The sequence below is a fragment of the Lepidochelys kempii genome, chromosome 22, assembly GCF_965140265.1.
Source record: "Lepidochelys kempii isolate rLepKem1 chromosome 22, rLepKem1.hap2, whole genome shotgun sequence".
NCBI classification, from domain to species: Eukaryota; Metazoa; Chordata; order Testudines; family Cheloniidae; genus Lepidochelys; species Lepidochelys kempii.
This window is the reverse complement of record NC_133277.1, coordinates 18,400,094-18,420,596: the sequence shown is the minus strand read 5'-3', so window position 1 is coordinate 18,420,596 and position 20,503 is coordinate 18,400,094. Positions and strand designations below refer to the sequence as shown.

Sequence of the window (20,503 nt, the reverse complement as noted above, 5' to 3'; positions counted from 1 at the left end):
ACGCAGCCCTGTTAATAGGGTTAGGTGCACCCACGTGCCGGCTCTGAATACCACCACCTCTACCTACAAGACCCGAGCATCACCACATTTCAGAAAGGACAGCCACATCAATCCCTTCAAACATAGCCCTAGGAATATCCTCTGTCGATCACCAAAGAGACACAAGGCCTGGAATTCGGACACAACTTAGGGAGCTGTCCGAACCTCGACAGGTAACCCTCATCAGTCCGACAGTGTCTTTCTTGTGCACAAGAAAACAAAAGGGTCACAGTTGAGGTTGGTTGAGCAGTGTAAATTGGGCAGGGCAAAAGGAATTGCGGAAGGGTTACTCGGAAGTGAGGGTCTGAAAGGAGCCCCCGACCTCACCTGTTCATTTCCAGCCTTTGTGACCTGTGGGGCGATCTCTTGGCTTTTTTGAGAAAAGGGGCGAATTTTCCACGGCCTCCACCATCCCCTTACAGCCGGCCCTTCGCCACACCATGTTCCGTCCGCCCGGGATAAGTCACGAGTAAGATTTCACTTCAAATCTCAAAAAAGCCAAGTAGAAATCATTCTGGGGGAATTTACTGTGAGTGACCGAAACAGAACCTCAACCCTTCTTAAAGGGGGGGTCGCTCAGCCAGAGGCACAAGAAGGCTCCCCTAGTTTAAGCGTGAGAGGATTAAGACCTTGCCCCCCGGTTACAGGGCGGTCATTTGACCTGGCGTGTCCAAGGGACCTGTGGCTTAATTAGCATGGCAAAGGGGACCCGAACCCTGCTTACAGGGTGGTCCTTAAGCCAGGGGCATTGTGACGGGCCAGAGCGAAAAGCGCTGAAAAGGAGAGACCTCCGTTCCCTCGGTAGAGGGTGGTCTCGTTGCCCAGCAAGTGCCAACGGCCCAAGGCAAGCTGGAAAGGGGAGACTTGCACCCTTCTTACAGGGAGAGGTCAGTGGCACAGGGCATTTTAAAGGCTAGGTGCTAAGGAGCTCAAAGCCACAGGGACCTCAACCCTTCTTAAAGGGGGGTCGCTCAGCCTCAGCTTTGGAAGGGAGACCCATAAAGCATTTTGGTTGGCAAGGAATGGACCTTGATCCCTGTTTACAGGGAGGTCCCTTTAGCTGGCACCTGAAGGGGGATTAAACCTGTGCGGATAAGTGTCGATCCCGTTCCCTCGGTACAGGGGTGCAGTGCGTGCAGCGTTTCGCCGTGGCTTTTTCGTCCCTTTTCCTGCAGTTTCTTTGGTGCTTGTCCATTTTGTGTGTTGAGTTGCTGGAAAAAGAGGTGAAGTGGCTTATTTGTGGCTCAGTATACGGCATGATTACAAGGTACATTGGCAAAGTAGGCGCCCCTTCTGTATATTACCCTAATTCCTAGTTTTCTGCACCAGTCTCTGGCAGAGAGCAGGAGAGCTTGCAGCAGAACTCAGCACCTTTTTCCTCATCTGCACAAACTCCTTAGGCTTCCTTCTTAGCGTCTGTTCCCGGTTAGCTGAAGCCTGCACACAGAGTTGTTCCCTAGGGCCATTGGTCTCTTGAGTGCACGTTGCTTTTGGAGATTCCTTCCCAGTACTTTTTGTCATATCTGTCAAAGACCCTGTTCCTCTTTCTTCCCCATGTCCCTTCGCAGTAAGGGCATCATCTACAGTTTTACCTGCCCAGCACCTTCTGCTCAGGCCTTGTTGCCGGGTTCTGTTGTTTGTGACCCAGCACGTTCTTTGCTGTCACTGTGAACTATCTCCTTGGTTTTCCCACTGAACGCTCCTGAGCAATCAGCGGGAACCACCAGTGGGCTTTGCCACCCTGCATCTCCTGCCCAGTCATTATTCTGCCCAGCACCTCCAGTGCTATGAGCTCAACCTACCTCTGGGCTTTCCGGCGCAACACCTCCTGTCCAGTCAGTGTGAGCTGCCTCAGTGATTTTCCCTCCCAGCGCCTTCTGCCCAATCAGGAAAACCCACCTCTGGGCTTTCCCGCCTGGCACCTCCTGACGAGTCAGCACCAGCCACCTCAGTGATTTTCCCACCCAACACCTTCTGCCCAGTCATCTGGGCTTTTCCCTCCCAACAGCTCCTACCCAGTCAGCGAAACCCACCTTTTGGTTTCCGCCCAAAACACCTCCTACCCAGTCAGCATGAGCCTCCTCAGTGATTTTCCCTCCCAACACCTCCTGCCCAATCAGCAAAACCAACCTCTGGGCTTTCCCGCCTGGCGCCTCCTGTCCTGTCAGCACCAACCACCTCAGAGACTTTTCCCACCCAACACCTCCTACCCAGTGAGCACCAGCGGCTCAGTGATTTTCCCTCCCAACACCTCCTGCCCAGTCAATGTAAGCCATGTTGGTGATTTACTCGCCCAACACCTCCTACCCAGTCAGCGCGAGCTGCGTCAGCGAATTTCCCTCCCAACTCCTCCTTCCCAGTCAGCGTGAGCCGTCTCGGTAATTTTCCCTCCCAACTCCTCCTGCCCAGTCAGTGAAATCCACCTCTGGGCTTTCCCACCTGGCGCCTCCTGCCCAGTCAGTGCCCACCACCTCAGTGATTTTTCTCTCCCAACACCTCCTACCCAGTCCGCGCGAGCCACCTCCAGTGATATTCCCGCCCAGCACCTCCTGCCCAGTGAGCACGAGCGCCTCAGTGACTTCTCCCTCCCAACACATCCTGCCCTGTCAGCGTGAGCCACCTCCAGTGATTTTCCCGCCCAGCACCTCCTGCCCAGTCAGCGTGTGCCATTTCATTGATTTTCCTGCCCAGCACCTCCTGCCCAATCGGTGAAACCCATCTCTGGGCTTTCCCGCTCAGCGCCTCCTGCCCAGTCAGCACCAGCCACCTCCAGTGATTTTCCCTCCCAACACCTCCTGCCCAGTCAGCACGAGCTGCCTCAGTCATTTTCCTGCCCAGCGCCTTCTGTGCTGTGAGCTCGACCCACCTCTGGGCTTCCCTCCCAACACCTCCTACCCAGTCAGCGAAACCCACCTCTGGGCTTTCCTGCCCGGTGCCTCCTGCCCAGTCAGCGTGAGCCGTCTTGATGATCCTCCCGCCCAGCACCTCCTGCCCAATCGCTGAAACCTACCTCTGGGCTTTCCTGCCCAGCGCCTCCTGCCCAGTCAGCGCCAGCCACCTTCAGTGATATTCCCCCCCCAGCACCTCCTGTGCTGTGCGCTCGACACACCTCAGGGCTTCCCGCCCCCAGCGCCTTCTACCCAGTGAGCACGAGCACCTCCGTGATTTTCCCTCCCAACATCTCCTGTCCAGTCAGCGCAAGCGCCTCAGTGATTTTCTACCCAGTACCTCCTATGCTGTGAGCTCGACCCACTTCGGGGCTTTCCCGCCCAACTCCTCCTATCCAGTCTGCGCCAGCCACCTCAGTGAGTTTCCCACACAGCATTTCCTGTGCTGTGTGCTCGATCCACCTCTGGGCTTTCCCGCCCAGCGCCTCCTACCCAGTCAGCTGGACCCACCTCCAGGCCACTCCCGGCCAACTGAGATGAAGCAGAGGCAGGCTGAATCACTGCCCTCCAGCGGCTCGCTTGCTCGCCCTCCCACCCAGCCCAACACTCATGAACCTTTTAAAGAATTTCCATGCAGCTTGCAGGCACTTCACCCTGTCACTGATCCTTTTTGCTGCCAGCTAACTAGCCTCCTGTTTGTGTAGTTCCCCTTTTGGAAAGGGATTGCATTGCTGGGGATATTGCTCAGCTACATTCACCTCTTGGACCAGATCATGTGCAATGCTTAGCACTCGGGCTGTCAATTAATCTCAGTTAACGCACACGATTAATGCCAAACAAATTAACTAGATTAATTTCAGTCCACTCAGTCCTACTTCTTGTTCAGTGAAACACTAGACAAACAAGTTTGTTTACATTTACGGATGATAATGCTGCCTGCTTTTTATTTACAATGTCATCTGAAAGTGAGAACTGGCGTTCAGATCGCACTGTTGTAGCTGGTGTTGCAAGGTATTTACATGCCAGATGCACTAAACGTTCGCATGCCCTTTCATGCTTTGACTTGTAGGCTCTAAAATTTTACATTGTTTTGTGCAGTTATGTAAAAAAAAAATTCTACATTTGTAAGTTGCACTTTCACGATAAAGAAATTGCACCACAGTACTTGTATGAGGTGAACTGAAAAATAGTTGCTTTTCTTTATCTGTTTACAGTGCAAATATTTGTAATCAAAAGTAATATAAAATGAGCACTGTACACTTTGTATTCTGTGTTGTAACTGAAATCAATATATTTGACAATGTAGCTCAGCTCTGAATATTAGGGCCTGGGTGACTGAGGGGCAGGAAGCCAGGCAGTGCAGTTTCCTACATTAGTGTACATTAAAGTGCTGTTGTAGGAGACATTTCTAGCCTAAAAACATGGGCAGGAGCAGATTCTGGCTAAAGATTGTTAGCGGAGAAAGATCCTGAGTGTGTGTGTGGGACGGGAATCCACAGGGTCTGATCCTGCTGCCAATTGAAACCAATAGGAGCTTTACTGTTGAATCCAGCTGGAGCAGGAATCGGCCCAAAGTTAGCTGCTTTGCCCAGGCCTGGCTCTTTTGTATGCATATGATCCTCACTGCCATGCTGAGAGCCTTGGAGTGCAGGAGGGGATGACTGTGGGGACTGGACCACCTGGTGTGAATTCTCTAGGACTCTTGGGTAAATGAAAGCATGGGCCCAGCCCTTCACTCTATGAAGGCCTCTAATCTCCCTGCTGTCGTTATTTCCAGTGAGCCCACCACTGGCGGCAGGTCACTGGAGAAGCTGAGCTCCACACAGAGTACAGTATTCTGTGTGGGGCTTCAAGGTGAGTCCTTAAAGACTATCTCTGGCAGGTCCTGCTGCTCTTTCTGCAAGAGGATGGGATTTGCCTTGGAAGTCCTTAGAGAAATATCCCTTCCCCCAACCTTCACTGTTCTACAATCTGCTGTTTAGCCAGTCAGCTGTCACCCTGACCCCCAGATGTGGCTGCATTTCAGAGGTGCTCTTTGTGTAGGGTTGGAACGCATTTTGGGATAAAAGGTGCTGTAAAAATATAGCAGGAGCTGCAGCTCTGGGCCTGGTGGGGTAAGCCCAGGGACGCTGGGCGACATTGGCAGTGCACTTGCCAGTGTTGTGTTATCAAAAACCGGACTTTTGTTGCTGTTTCTGCATGGTCCTTATTGCAGTTGATACGTCTGTATTTTCAGCTCAGTGGGCAATCAGTTTACTGGCTGATGTGGTGCCAAGTTGCTCCGTACATCTTTAGACCACTGCAGGCTGCAATCTGTCAGGGGCTTTTTGGACAAGCATATGTTTTTCTACTTATTACGCTGATCTAGTGCACTTTAATCCAGGCACCTAATTCCAAGGAGCTGACAAAGTCAGCCCTGCTCAGCCTGATGACCAGTCCTCCTCCCCCTCGAAGGAAGGGGACCCAGCTAGGCTAGATTGCACCAGGGCAGAGGCAGTGCATTCTCTGCCCTGCAAGAGGCCCCCATTCTGCAGCACATTCAGGCAATGGCAGAGCGAGGTGCATATCTCCCAGAGATGGGTAAAGGGCACACTGCTGTATGCTGGGCATAGCTATCTGCAGCTGTGCTGCCCAGGCTGCTGGGCTGCCCAGTCTTCTGGGCAGGGACCATGAATATAAGAACGGCCATACCAGGTCAGAGAGCAAAGGTCTATCTAGCCCAGGATCCTGTCTTCCGACAGCGGCCAATGCCAGGTGCCCCAGAGGGAATGAACGGAACAGGTTGTCATCAAGTGACCCATCCCCTGTTGCCCATTCAAAGCTTCTGGCAAACAGAGGCTAGGGACACCATCCCTGCCCACCCTGGCTAATAGCCATTGATGGACCTATCCTCCATGAATTTATCTAGCTCTTTTTTTAACCCTGTGTGACAGACCCAGACCAATGGGGTACAGGAGTCTGGCAGAAGGCAAATATGCTGGCCACTGGATGAATAGTTTTCTGTTTCCTGAGTGACCAGAACAGGGGCTGTGCTAGAGCAATCAGGAACCTGCTAGAACCAATTAAGACAGGCGAGCTAATTAAGATACCTGGAGCCAATTAAGAACATACTAGAATAAATTATGGCAGGCAGGCTAATCAGGACACCTGGTTTAAAAAGGACCTCCCATCACTTAGTGGCAGGAGTGCAAGGAGTGAGAAGGTGGGCTGCTGGAGGAGTACAAGTGTGATCAGGCTTCAGGAGGAAGATCCTGCAGTGAGAATAAAGAAGATGTTGGGAGGAGGCCATGGGGAAGTAGCCCAGGGAGTTGTTAGTTGTTAGCCCAGTGTTACAGGAGACACTGTAGACAGCTGCAATCCACAGGGCCCCGGGCTGGAGCCTGGTGTAGAGGGCGGGCCCGGGTCCCCCCCCATCCCCTGACCCGACACAGGAGGAGTTGACCTGGGCTGTGAGCAACACCAGAAGGGAAGGTCTGATTTGGAAAGGGATCTGGCCTGTCCCCGACCCACTAGGTGGGCCACAGAGACTGCGGGGATTGTTCTCTGTTTCCCCCATGCTGGCTAATGATGAGGTTAGCTGAGTGAATGACAGGTTTGAGTCTCTAGCAAAAGCAGCCAAACTGCGGCCTGCCGTGAAGCTCTGAGGCGAGCAAATCCGCCAGAAAGCACAGGACCCACCAAGGCAGAGGAGGAACTTTGTCTCATCTGTTAGAGGCTTGGCCTTCACAACATTCCCTAGCAAAGAATTCCACAGGCTGACTGTGCATTGCGTGAAAAAATACTTCCTTGTGTTTGTTTTAAACCTGCTGCCTATTAATTTCATTTGGTGACCCCTAGTTCTTGTGTTATTAGAAGGAGTAAATAACACTTCCTTATTTACTTTTTCTACATCCAGCATGATTTAAAAAACCTCTGTCATATCCTCCCATAGTCGTCTCTTTTCCAGAGGCCTTTGGTTTGTCCCTGCTCTCAGGAGGTATGTGGGACTCAAGTGGAGGGATCCGGGTGTGGTCCAGTGCTGTGAGAATGTGTTGCACCGTGCAGTCCTGTGTCAAGAGATGGCCCCTGCGCTGGGGGCGTGTCTGAGGAAGCTGAGAGGTAAAGGAGACAGGCTTAATAGCCACGTGGGCTTCCTGCTGCAGAGGGGCCCTTGAGTTATAAGAACCAGGTGAGGAGATGGCACGGGGAGAAGAGAAGGAGCTGTGGAAATGGGAGAGGAGCCAGAGAGCCAGGAATCACTGTCTCCAGCATTAACATGGGAGAGCTTTGCCAGCTGGGGGTGTGAGGGAGATGGTGATAGCAAGTGCCTCTGGGGAGGGAAAAGTTTTGCTGTGAGCATCCAGCAGATCTCATCTCTCTGGGCCTCAGTTTCCTCCTGTGTTATATGGGGAGAATTCTGATCCACTTGCTGTGGGGGTCAGGGGCTAGAGCAGGGCCTACCGCAGCTGTTCTAGGATAGAACTACGGTTCGCTCCACCTGGCTGGGGGTCGGGGGTAGGATGGGTACCAACACCCTCCACACCAAGGGACGTGGGGAGTTAGGGAGTGTGTGTGTGGGGAGCTCCTGTCTCTCGGGAGATGGAGCCACTGTGATGGTTCTTTGAAGTCCCCAGGCCCAGAAGAGGATCAATCCCGACCAGGGACGAACAACTTTTGCATCCAAAGTTTCTGCTTTCTGTACGTGCCCTTGCTGGCATCAGCCCCCGGCGCAGTGCAGCCCCTTTGCACCATGGCTCTGGGAGTGGAATGAGATGATCAGCTGGCACTCTCTGGGAACTCCCTGTATGGAGCTATCCCACAAGGCAGCATCCTTGCAAGAGGGCTGGGGGGGGCTGGCTGTGCAGCAGGATCATCCCCAATGTCAGCCAGTCTGGGGTGAGCTCAGACACCACAGGGGTGAGCAGAGTGTGAATTCCTGGGGATGGATATTTAGGCCTTTAGGAAGAGCGGGATGCAGAGGTTGGATCATTATTTTTCCAGCTCATTTCCATACCAGCATGTGCCAGAGTCATCCCCCCTACACAGGGCAGTTGAGTGGGGTCTGGAGAGGTCTGTGCTTTGGGTTGTGGAGGACATTTGGAAGCAGAAGAAACAGTCAGTGCAGTAAAAATAACCCAAGCCCGGCCTCCTGCTGCCAAACCCATCAGCACTTGGTGAAATAAACACTTTTTTAAAAAGCTCTGGTTATTTAAATATTTACACTGTCCGCCTGGCCTACTTTAATTCCATTAACGAGTTTGAGTGTTTTCCTGGCTCTGTGCTGTCCTTGGGCTGGGAATAGGAGACAGGGGCCCTGAGCCCCTCGGCTGCCTGTCTTTGGAAAGCACCAGATGCTGGGAAGGCACATTAGGGTAGCGTAAGGATAAGCCAGTCGGGCATGTTAGTGGATTAAGGAGACAGACATTAAAAGCCAATCACGGCTTCTAAATATGAGTGTGAGCTGGAATTAACCCTCCTGCCTCCGGCTTGGCAAGAGGCAGGTGCTGCCCTCCGTTAGATGTGGCGACGCTGTTAGATGTGGTCTCCTGACAGGTTGATGCCCATACGTGAGTGGACCCTCAATCCTACAGATGAAAATCTGCAGGGAGGGGCGCAGGAGTGGGCAGCCTCTACTGTCCCTGCTCCTGGCCATGGGGCCCTCTGCAAAACCAGGATAGGCATCTAGCATTACCAGTGTGTGAGGGGGGCTAGTTGATGTTTAGAAAGTGCTTTGAGATCCTGGAATGATAGGCGTCCGGCAGAATAAAGTGTCCTTGCATTGCATGGTGCCGGGGTGGGAGGCAGGGCTTTGTGGGGCCACAATGTACAGCCTGTATTTCATGGGTATTTCGGCTGCACGGGGTGGTAGAAATGAGCACAAGTCAAGACATAGCACGATGGTGCGTTGTGGGCAGCAGTGATCTACCCTCGGAAGTGGATTTTAACATGAGGCCTTAGAATCCCCACAATGTTAGACAGCAAAACTGTCGGGCATCACAGCCCAGATGCCACCTGTGCTCTTGTGCTGCAGGAGGGCACCAGCAGTAACAATGTGTTTGAACCAAACCTACCATTTAGGGGCTTGAGTCTTGGTCTGGGCTGAACGCTGGCATGGAAGAGAGGAGAGCAACAAAGACGATAAAATGTTTAGAAAACTGACCTCTGAGGAAAGTTTAAAAAAAACAGGGCATGTTTAGACTTGAGCAAAGAAGCCTGAGGTGGGACCTGAGAACAGTCTTCAAAGGTGCTAAGGGCTGTTCCAAAGAGGGCAGGGATCAGTTGTTCTCCATGTCCACTGAAAGCAGGGCAAGAAATAATGGGCTTAATCTGCAGCAAGGGAGATATAGGTAAGAGATTAGGAAAACCTTTCTAACTCTAAGGCTAGTTAAGCTCTGGAACAGGCTCCCAAGGGAGGTTGTGGAATCCCCATCATTGAAGGTTTTTAAGAACAGGTCAGACAAGCACCTGTCAGGGATGGTCTGAGTTTCCTTGGTCCTGCCTCAGCACAGGGGAAGGACTAGATGACCTATCAAGGTCCCACATTTCTATGGTTCTGTGAAAGCCCCAGCCCAGGTGCTTCCCACTTCCCCAGCCAAGCTCTGAACCCAAAATGAAAGGTAGGACGGATTGTCCACCACTGGATTTGCTTCCTTTGCCCCTTGGGCTGACTCAGCATCTGCCCTCCCTGGGATGGGAGGGTGAAAGGCTCAGCCCTGCAGCAGCAGGCGTACCCTGCATGCAGCCTCCAGAATAGCTTTCCTCCATTCTGTGCACCAAAAGTGGTCCTGTGCCAAAATAGCATTTGCATACAACACCAAGCCAGGGCAGGGTTGCAGGGTTGACTCCTAGAATTGTGGCGTTCCTGGTTATGGAATTCCTCTTAGAACAAGACCTCAAATGATGTGAATGCCTGCAGACGCTGGGTGTGCAGGAAGAGTGGTCTGGCCTTTCCCCTCACGGGGAGGAAGAATCCGTGCCCTGCTCGGGAGGTCGTGGCAGATCTAGCCGGCTTTGCTGAAGCTGCTGGGTCTAAAATGAATTGTCTCTCGCTCAGTTCCAGGCCCTCCCGCTGGGATAAAAGCTGTCCCGTCTTCTGCCAGCAGCGTGGTCGTGTCCTGGCTTCCCCCAACTAAGCCAAATGGGATCATCCGGAAGTATACTATCTTCTGCTCCAGCCCCGGGTCCGGACAGCCCGTAAGTAGGACACAAAGGAGCTTGGGTGATAAGGTGGGTGGTTTGCAATGAAGAATTACCCTTTCTGCTCAGTGGAGACCTCATGCACCCCTGGAGGGCATGCATGAAAACACCCTGGCCCCCCACCCTCAATATGCACCCCCAGCTAGCAGAGCCGCCTTGGGCAAACAGGCACACTTGGCTTGCCGTAGGAGGGAGCTGGGAAACATTCAGCTCCATGCTCAAGGGGTCAGAAGGCACTCGTGGGGGGGCCCTCAGCTACATGAGCTAATGGGTCAAATGGAAATGCAGGTGGGAAAGCCTGGGTGTCTTCTTATACTCCTAACTGTCACCCCTTGTTTGTTTAACAATGTGCCCCACCAGAGTCGAACCCAGGGCACACGTCCCTGCCACTCGACCGAAACAAGTAACTGTTAGCAGATAGGAGTCGTGGGCTGTTATCCCGTAGAAGGGGACGTAACATTTGTCTAGCATTGTGCATTTATTGCCTCTGGCTCATCTGGCCCTATGCATTCCTGATGCTCTTAATCTAAAGGCACCTCTTAGCAGTGATAGCAGAAGCCCACTGCCCTGCGTATGAAAGCTAATCAGTTGTTTTTACGATGGATTAGTGTATTTCTCTTGCAAGGGTGGATGTTCTGAGTGCACCACAGATGGTTTCTGTCTTAGACACCCCTCCACTTGTACATCTATTGCTGTGGTGTCAGTGGTTTATGGGTGTAGACGCAGCACTGCTGTCAGGGATCGCTTGTGCTTTTAAAAAGCAACCAAGTCACAGGATCTGGTCCCCCCGTCCTTGCAGCCTGCAGGCACAGAGCCCCTCCTGGGAGACTGAGAGCAACGCTGTTCCTGTGGCACAGTTTCTGGACGGGGGGTTTATCTGACCCTGGGGGATTCTCCAGAATGGAAGCAGTCGTTTGGTGGTTCTACTTGGGTGACGCTTTCAACAAACAGGCCCCGGTGTCCAGTGCAACAGCATTTCTTGGGTTTAGAGCTTGCTAGGAGCCCTTGTCTTCTTGCAGGAAACTTGAGGGCAGAAGGAAAGAGGCCAGCGTGTGTGTGAGAGAGTGCAAGAGAGCGCACACATTTGGGGGGTGAGTGCTAGTCTTCAGTAAGACTGTGAGGCTGAGTGGAGAGCCAGGCACACAGCAGACAAGGGTCGCGTCAGCTGCCCGTCAGCCCGGACCTGCAGCATCCCTGTTATTCCAGGGAACACTGTTCTCTCCCGTCCCAAGCTCTGCTGATGCCCCAGAGCCCTGACCCCCACCAGCCCCTGTTACCCTAGTTCTGACTCTCTGCTCCACAGGCTGCTAATTATTCTGAAATGGGCAGAGCGAAAGGACTCCCTCCCCCTACAGAAGTCACTCACCTCCAGCCCCTTCCTGAACGTGAACTAACTTGAATTCCTACTTCTAGAGGGGAGAAGCCCAAACTGTTAGTTACGGCTGCCCTTCATCTTCCATCACACAGCTCCCTGCCTGCAGGCCAGGCAGGGAGATGTGCCACGTGGGTAGAGGGGGCTTCTCTTAAACTAGTAGCGTCAAGTTTAAAAGAAATAGACCAACTCCAGGACTGAGAGGGGGAAACTTTAAAGAACTGAGCTGGGATCCCGGGTCAATTCTAGTGTAAAGGGAAAATGGAGGAACCTGCCCTGCCCCCATACATCCGCCCTGACATTTCCAAGGAGCCTGGCCTGTGGAAGATTCAGGCTCCTTGCGTCTGGTATCAATCCCCCCGGGGTCTATGCTACCTGCAAACACTTCCACTTCATCTACCATGCCCGACTCAGTCTAAAACAAGCTGCTTAGTGGATTCATGTTTTATAGATTTTCATGTTCTGTTGTTTACAAACCTCTCTGAAGTAAATATCTGAGTGATGTTCCAGCGGCAGGTGTATGTAAGGGAGGCCGTGTCAGGCAGCGTGAAAATATCCCACTGAAAGCAAAACAACTCGATACTTACCTCAGAAATCGGAGGAGATAGCCCAGCTGGTCCCATTGGGTCCATCTTACTGGGTCAGTGCAGGTTGGTTCTCGCTATGTGTGGGCCGTTGGTTTCTCCATCCTCTCTCTTGGTATCTAAGAGCTGGGAACTTCCCTAGGGGACACTGTTTTATAGGCTGGTCACTCTCCCTGCTGGGAGGCATTGAGACATGATCCAAAATTTCCTTTGCTCAGCTTCATCCCTTGCTCCTAGTTACACCCGCTCCTTTTCCTCCCAACGTTCCACCCCCTTCACACAAAAGGAAGCCTGTACAGGAAGTCTCCTAAACTAGCCATCCTCCCTGTCTTAGGGTTTGTGTACACCTGGAAGTGTGAGTTTAAAGCAGACTAGCTATTCCTGATTAACCGCTTGTGTGAGCACTCTTATTCCAGAATAAGAGAATCCACACAGGGAGTGAATCAGGAATAACTTCCCCAAGTAGACAAGCCCCTGGAGCACTACACAGGAGTATCCCATGGTGCATAGAGGAGGGGGGTCTCCTGCACCTTTCAGAAGACCCTGCTCTACTAGGCAGATGATCTTCGTCTGCCCTGCTCTCCATTAAGGGAGGTATCACTTTGTGGGCACAGCTCTCCTGTGCACCCCTTGCTGTATTTTAGCCAAACTCTGTCATGGGGATACACTCCAGCTGGGATTCCCAAAGGAGCCGAGGAGAATTGATGTCCAAATCCCATAAGATTTCAATAGGCACTGGCTGGGCGCCTGCCTCCCTTGGGAAATCCCAGCCTTAAGTAAATGGTTTGAATTTGGGAGCCTCAAAACCAGTGCCTAGATGTCAGTGGCCTGGTTTGTCCAGGTGCCGTGCAGCTAGTAGAATCAGGGCGCTGCATCCTGTCAGGACCTCAGGCTGCTTTTATTCAGGTGCTAGAGTTTAGGCCCTGAGCCCTGGACACTTCGGCCTTGGCACTTCCCCTCTCTCTCTTTGTGGGCTCCCTCTGTCCCTGAACTGTTGTTGTTCTGCTCTGAATCTCCTCTGTTGGTCACTCTCTGGTTCTGGGTGCTCTGCAGTATGGGGGTTCGGGCACAGAGTGGCAATTCCTGCTCCTTGATGTACCAGCCCGAGCTCGCCGAGACTTCAGGCTTTTATATTGCATTGCAATCACATGCCCAGTTAGGCCCCTTTAGCCCCTGCCAGCACCCAGGCTGGGTCCAGTTGTGGCAGTTGATCTTCTGCCAACTCCTAAGAGAAGGTGAGGGTTCATGTCCCCATTTCCATGGGGCAGGTGTAGACTGGTTTCTAGACTGATGCCATTTCTACTTTGCCGGGGGAGGGGGAAGGAAAAGCAAAGGATATGAAACAAAGCGGCCGCTCCTGCTGGAGCGGGATTCACAGCAGCAGGACCCAGAACTGGGTGTTGCTCTACATCGAGCAGGGGAGAGGGATTAATTGGCCTGGAAAAAATATAAATAATAGAGCCAAGTGGTGTGGATGAAGGTCGATTTGATTCAGCTCCACACATGGTGCAGGTCCTCACACTCCTGTTACGATGGGGATTGTGCAAACAAACGTGTGTACAATTTGCATTGGATCATAATCTCGCTAGCTGTTTATTATCTTCCACCACTCATCCCACTCCTTGTCCCTGCACGGATTTCAAAAGGGCAAATTTACAAGACATTTCTCTTACCAGCAGCCGGCCGAAATTAAAATAAAAATTAAACAGGGTCCCATCCCGTCTTCATGAGGGGAGAGGTTGACAGGAGGTCTGCAAACTAGTGCTTATCAAAAGCTCCTTCTCAAATTCATTTCAATATCTGAGCCTCTGGTTTCCAGGGCAACATAATCTTTTCATCAAAGCAACTGGTAAAACCGCTGGGATCTGATATTGTTTCCTTGGCATAATGTCAAAACTGTCATTTGGTTAAAAAAAAAATTATGCATACAATATAATATTTATATCTGTATATCTATTTAATGGATATATTTACATATATTGTAACATACATATCTATATATATATTATGTGACTATGTATGTGTATACACACACACATGTAAATATGTGTATACACGATTAAGTCTCTATTCTATGGAACGAATAGTGTGTGTGTTTATACACATGCACACGTAAGTGTTTTCACGTATATGGGTCTATACGTGTGTATGTATATCTAAACAAAGCATCCATCCTATAGACTAGAAAATTAGTTGTTGAATTCCCTCTCCCGCACAGCCCATCCCTTCCATTGTGACTGGGATACCAGACAAACGACATATTGATGATGGGCTGGGTGGATAGCTTCCGGTTGTTTGACAGTTGGGGGCGCCGCGTTTCCATGCCCCTATGGTGGCGTGACGGTGAGGAGCAATGGCCCTGGAAGGTGCCTTTTATCCCAGCTTGGCATTCAGCCCCCTCTGGTTTCAGGAAGTCTCTGCCAGTCCCTGTTCATTAGGGGTCTTTTCTGGAGCAGGTTCACTGCCCCAGAGTCAATGGCTTTCATATCCATTGCACTTGGTCATGTGCTCTGTGTGTGTGTGTGTGTGTGTGTGCGCGCACTCTTGCCCTCACCTGGCTCACCCACCAATGGGAGAAACATCCCTAGTGATGTAAAAGCCAGAGATTGTTGTTTAGCTCCAGTGTCAGAGGCATGTGGTTTTGGAGAAGCGGAGGGCCTGAGTGTTAGATCCTGGGGGTTCATTGGTGGCCAAGACTAACACTGCATGGGGCCATAGATCTCTTAGAGCCTCTGCATGCCAGATTTCCTGTGAATTCTCCCTGTTATCACTGCTGGGAGCAGCGGCTGTAACGTGCTGGCTGCCTTGTCTGAGCACAGGATAACAGCCGCTGCACTCCATGAGGCTCCTCATCAAGGATCTCTGTTACCCCTAGTCCAGCCATAGTTTACCACCCTTCTTGTGGCTCATGCATCCTTTATGCTAGGGGCTGCCTACAAAAGTGATTCTGCTGTTCTCTGAGCCCTCCCTCAGGAAGCACTAGAGAGGGAGACGTGTGGCCCGGTAGATAAGGCACTGCTCTGAGAGTCAGGAGCCTTGATTTCTAATACCAGCTCTGTCACTGTGTCCGTCCCACTCCCACCCTTTGTCTGTCTTGTCTATTTAGACTATAAGCTCTTTGGGGCAGTGATTCCCTCTTACTCTATGTTTGTTCAGAACCTAGCAGAATGGGCCCTGATCTCGGTAGGAGCTGCTAGGTGTACCATAGTATGGCTACTCATAACGAACGAATAACGAGATCAACTCCCCATCTTTTATCTCCTCCTCCCATCCCATAATATCAGGAATGTCTCTTGCCCCAGGTTGCCCTCAGTTCCTTAGTGCAAGCTCCTGGAAGTTGCTGTTGCCAAACGGTTCTCATGTGCAACAGCGAGCCCCGTGGTTGCTATGTTGCTCTGCTGGTTTCCTTTCCGTCGGTCTGTTGCGTGGGAGAGAACAACTGGAAACCTGGCTTGGCACTCAGCTTTTCTTCTCTGGTCTGTTTGATGTCCAAAGGGCAACTGAGCCCACAAACAATGTGCCAGAAATCTGCGCAGGAGCAGGGCTAGTCCTAAATGCAAGTGAGACAATTATGGTTGCACTGGGGCAGCTCGTTATGTGAGTGGAGTGGGTTTGGGGGTGGGGTGATTTTATCCATTTATTTATTTGACATAAACCTGTCTCTTGGCTCCAGGATTTTTGCATGCCCTGCAAAGAGGGGAGTGAGGAAGGGCCCTATGCAGTACAGCAAGTGAGAGGGTGACGAAGAATTGTCTGTGGGAGGTGGGGGGAGCCATAACATGGGGTCAGTATTTTTGATATTGAATTTTGGGCTGGATGAGGTGAATGTTTTGTTGCTTGTTTCACACTGAGCAGCCACAAAGCAAATTGCTGGGGGGAAGAGGGGGGTTCACCAAGCCGTCATGGGTTCCTGCCCTCCCATCCTATCCTGCTCGTGCTGTAGATCAGCAGGAGGGATTGTGGGCCCTCGGAAGCGTGATATCGCTGGAACACATCACACCGATGCTGCCATCTGTTCCTGAAGCTCAGAACTGGGCTCTCTGGAGAAATGACGACACCAGCCAGTTTACACTGGCATTGAGAAATGCCAAATGGAGCTGGATTAGCTTTCAGAAACTAGAGCCAAGCAAACCAACACAAAGAGAGAGAGCCGCTCTGAGTGCTACCTGGCCTCTCCAGCGATTGTGAGAGCGGGGGGTGGCTCTCTCATCTCTAACCTTGTGCCTCCTTGGGCTGATGGATCCTCGGCAGAGGAAGGGGATGGAGGGGGGGGTTTGCAGATTTTGCTAGCTTCCCTTTACATAAAAATCATGAGCCTTTTGAAATATACCAGCGAGAGGCCTGGTGTGTTTCCAGAGCTCGACCACACCCACCTTCCTGTGTCTCGCCCGCCTGCCTGCGATAATCCTCCCTCCTCGGGGACATTCGCAGACAGCAGGAAGAGGCACTGGACCACTGAATGTCGACTTTTATTGGAAGTCCTCAGGAGCAGCAGCAGCTGCTGCCCTGCTCCCAACAACCCGTGCTCCCAGCCCATCGGAGTGCGAGGTAAGGGGAACACCTGTGAGGGCACCGCCCCCCAGCCCCAGCAGGTGTGCTGCGAGCTGAGCTACAGGGTTGATTGGGTACGCCATGGGGCTGGAGAAGCAAGTGTTGCTCTCCCCGGGTTGTTCAGAGGAGATGCAAAGGCAGGGATTTGGGGCTGTCCCTTCCATGGGACGTTAGCCAGGAGTTGTTAGAGAATGCATAGACTGGGGCAGGGTCTGTCTCTTTATTCCCTATGCATGCAGCGCCTAGTACAATGGGGTCATGGTCCATTTGCTGCGATAATTCAGGTAATAAATCAGGGTTCTGCACTGCAAGGCCGCAAGCCAGTGGCGGCTCCCATCGACCCAACGTGCGCTAAGTTCCCTATAAATAGCCACGCAGCAGGGACCTGAAGAGGATAAAGGTTGGGGGAGGGGGGAGCAAGTTGGGGCTTGCAGGGCTGCTGTGGGTCTCTCCCCCGGCCCCAGAGCTCCCTGCTGCCAGCAGGGGGGAGAGAGGCCCCTTCCCCGGAGCTAGCTGCTGCAGCTGGCAGGGAGAGGGCTGGGGGGAGTTCTCTGGCCCCAGCCCCGGGGCAGCCTGCCTGCACCCCAAACTCCTCATCCTTGCCCCCACCTCAGAGCCCGCAGCCCCAGCCAAGCCCCTCACCCCCCCCCCCGCCACATTCCAACCCTCTGCCCCAGCTCTGAGCCCCCTCCTGAACCCCTCATCCCCGGCCCCACCCCGCAGCCCTCACCCCCACATCCCGACACTCTGCCCTAGCCCTGAGTCCCTCCCACACCGCAAACGCCTCATCCCCAGCCAGACCCCACACCCCACCCTCTGCCCTAACCTGGGCCACCTCCCACACTCCGAACCCCTTGTCCCCACCCCATGTGGCTTTCCCTTCAAAGATAGTGAAGACACTGTAATAAATAATAACATATAACAATTTGCTTACTCTAGATAAAAATACCACAAATGCTGGGGCGTCCACCACTTTTTTGGGAAACTTCCCTGGCAAATAGCCCTCCCTGGAGGGCCTGCCTGCCCAGGCCCTAAATGTAGGTGTATTACAGGTCGTCCCTCTGTGCCCAATCCCTGTGGCTTGCTCCGCCCCAGCCGTGGAGTCTGTGCTCATTAGCAAAAGCTCCAGCGTTCAGCTCTGCGGGTCCCTGTCTGATCCTGGGGTCAGCCGAGATGGTGGCCGTCGCACAAGGATAATCTGGGGGGGTCCCTTAAAGTCAGGACTAGTCCGAGCAGGGGTTAGGGTGCCCAGACTGTTGTTATGACTAGTATGGCTGTACTGGGGGTGGGGCGGGGTTGGTGGCTGCATCAAAGCCTGGGCAGGAAGAGGTGCATGAAAGGGGGTTCACCTTGTCCTGGTTAACCAGCTGCATCCCCTCCTTCCCCTGCCAGGCCCCCAGCGAGTACGAGACCAGCCCCGAGCAACTCTTCTACCGCATCGCCCACCTCAACCGCGGGCAGCAGTACATGTTGTGGGTGGCGGCCGTGACCTCGGCGGGACGTGGCAACATCAGTGAAAAGGTCACCATTGAGCCTGCTGGGAAAGGTGCGGCAGGGCCTGTGGGGTGGGGTGGATAGATGGGATGGGGGCAGTGGGGCTGATTGGAGGGGAGCTGGGTCTCTCTCTGGGTAACAGAGTCCTGGGTGGGGTGGGGGAGGTCATCTGGCATTTAGGTTTGGCTCAGTGTAGAGGCGGGGGGCCCACTGCACGTCTGGATTCAGGCTCGGGTTTGACATGTGCCCTGGTGCTGGCTCTGGGTCGGCCCCTTGTCTCCAGGACTCGCCATAGCCAGCACCTCACGAAGCGCTGGCTAATCCATCTGGCTAATCCACTCGGAGCAGGTTCTGCGTCATCAACAAAGGTGGTGAATCTCAGCTCCCGGTGCAGCAGGGTGGGCTCTGCACTGGTGGGATAGGCAGGCTCTGTGTGCGTGGCTCGTCCAGCCAGACTGACATTCCCTTCTCCCCACAGCCCCAGCCAAGATCATCTCCTTTGGCGGCACCGTCACCACTCCGTGGATGAAGGATGTGAGGCTGCCATGCAATTCAGTTGGGGAGCCGGCCCCTGCCATTAAATGGACAAAGGACAGGTGACTAAAGCCTACCTTTTCCCCGCCGTGCAGCCTCTCGGGAGGAGCCCTGATCCCTGTGGCAAAGGGGAAAAGCTCCAGAGGACCTTGTTCCCTGGAGAAGCTGACCTTTTGTTTGGGGGCACTGCCTGGCCGTTGGCCTGTAGAATGGAAGAGCAGCCAGGCAGCGCTACACGCCATCTGGGCGGCTCTTGGGCTCCTGGGGCAACACGCTCTGGAGCCCCATCCGTAGGCGCTGGGAGCTTCTTGCTGCTGGGAGGCACGAGTAGGGATTTACACTGATAAGCTGCTGGCATTTCTCGTTCCTTGCAGCGAGGATTCTGCCATCCCAGTGGCAGTGGACGGACACCGGCTGATCCAGGCCAACGGCACGCTGGTCCTGCGCTCGGTGAAAGCCGAGGATTCTGGGTATTACACCTGCACTGCTACCAACACATGGGGCTTTGATACCATCATCATTAACCTGCTGGTGCAAGGTAAGGGCTGTGCCAGGATACCCAGCCTGGCGTGCTCGGCCATGCGCTGCCTTTGTCCACTTGGCCCATCATTACGAATCTGCTTGTTTCTGGAAATGGCTGGACAGAGATTTTCTGTAGACGCATCTCGGCCTCTGGAGTTGTTCATTCAGCTCATCAGAGCTTGGGATTAGTTGTTGGAGCTCTGTGATTGGCCACTTAAGTTACATGCAGTTGTTTGGTCCCTGATTGGGCAGCCTTCCCTTTTATATAAACTACTGTTGCCCGAAGCCAATCACACTTTGTCACGAGTCAAGTTTTGTTTTACAATTAAATGAGTTTTGTCATTGGGCCTGAGAATTGCTTTCCACAAGCCCATCCAAACACCGCTTCGCCCCGTGAAAGTGCCCACACCAACAATGTAGCTATGCACTGGTTCTGGTCTCACCTAGCCTGGTGCATCCATCCAGCTGAGCCGCCCTGGAGTCTATGGAGTTACATCAGTGTGATGCCTCTGTGAGAGCCGCCGGCATTTCCCTCCCTACGTTGATGCTAATGAAGCCATGAAGTTGTGTGCACTGGGAGGGTGGGGTCCAGTTGACCTGTTGCTAGTGATGCTGTTGTGTTACACTTCACTTTTCACTCACTCTGGAGCAGGGAGGTGAGACAGGATTATTTTGTTTTCTGTTTCAGGACCGTCTTACTCTCAGGTCTTGTGCATTAAACCATGGCTGCTGTCTGGGTTGCTAGGGGGTGTCCGAAACATTGAATTAAAAAAACTCTCATGCAAAAATTTGCCTCCATGTTAGGTTTTGCTGAACACCTTGTAAACTGCCCCCAAATCTGTACCTCAAAGATCCAAACATTAGATTTTTCTCCACGCTGTGATGAAGCTGCATGTCTCTTCCCAACTAGATGAAAGGATAGAGGGCCATCCCTGGGCACACGGGGCTCAGTGCTCAAAGGTCATCCATGGGCACGGGGCTTGTATTTGAAATTAACCCTATAAAGGTGCAGATGCCTGGCTCTGATTCCAGTGTGAAATGGGCTCAGTGACTTTATGCTGTTTGATCTAGTTCCCCCAGACCAGCCACGCTTGACTGTATCTAAAACCTCAGCTTCATCCATCACGTTGGCCTGGATTCCTGGGGACAACGGCGGCAGCTCCATCAGAGGTGAGACGGGGAAGGGGAAGGGACTGGAGAGCATCATGAGCTCTGTGTGGCTGGACAGCTGTAGGGCTGTGATATTGAGAGCCCAGGTTTAAGGTGCTGAGATTCCCTCTTTCTGCTCTGCACGGCTTGTGCTCCACAGCCGAGGCCAAGGGAGGAGAGGCAGTGGCATAAAT

At 52.8% G+C, this 20,503-nt stretch overlaps 1 protein-coding gene across 3 annotated transcripts in view; it reads left to right on the top strand.

The window, feature by feature from the left end:
* DSCAML1 (DS cell adhesion molecule like 1) overlaps positions 1–20,503 on the top strand; it is a 348,185-nt gene that overhangs the window by 290,258 nt on the left and 37,424 nt on the right. For all 3 annotated transcript variants that reach the window (XM_073321085.1, XM_073321084.1, XM_073321086.1), the window contains 5 exons: positions 9,961–10,100; positions 18,003–18,156; positions 18,583–18,700; positions 19,013–19,176; positions 20,232–20,330. In XM_073321085.1, coding sequence (XP_073177186.1) covers positions 9,961–10,100; positions 18,003–18,156; positions 18,583–18,700; positions 19,013–19,176; positions 20,232–20,330 — 675 coding nt within the window. The remainder of the gene's footprint in view (positions 1–9,960; positions 10,101–18,002; positions 18,157–18,582; positions 18,701–19,012; positions 19,177–20,231; positions 20,331–20,503) is intronic.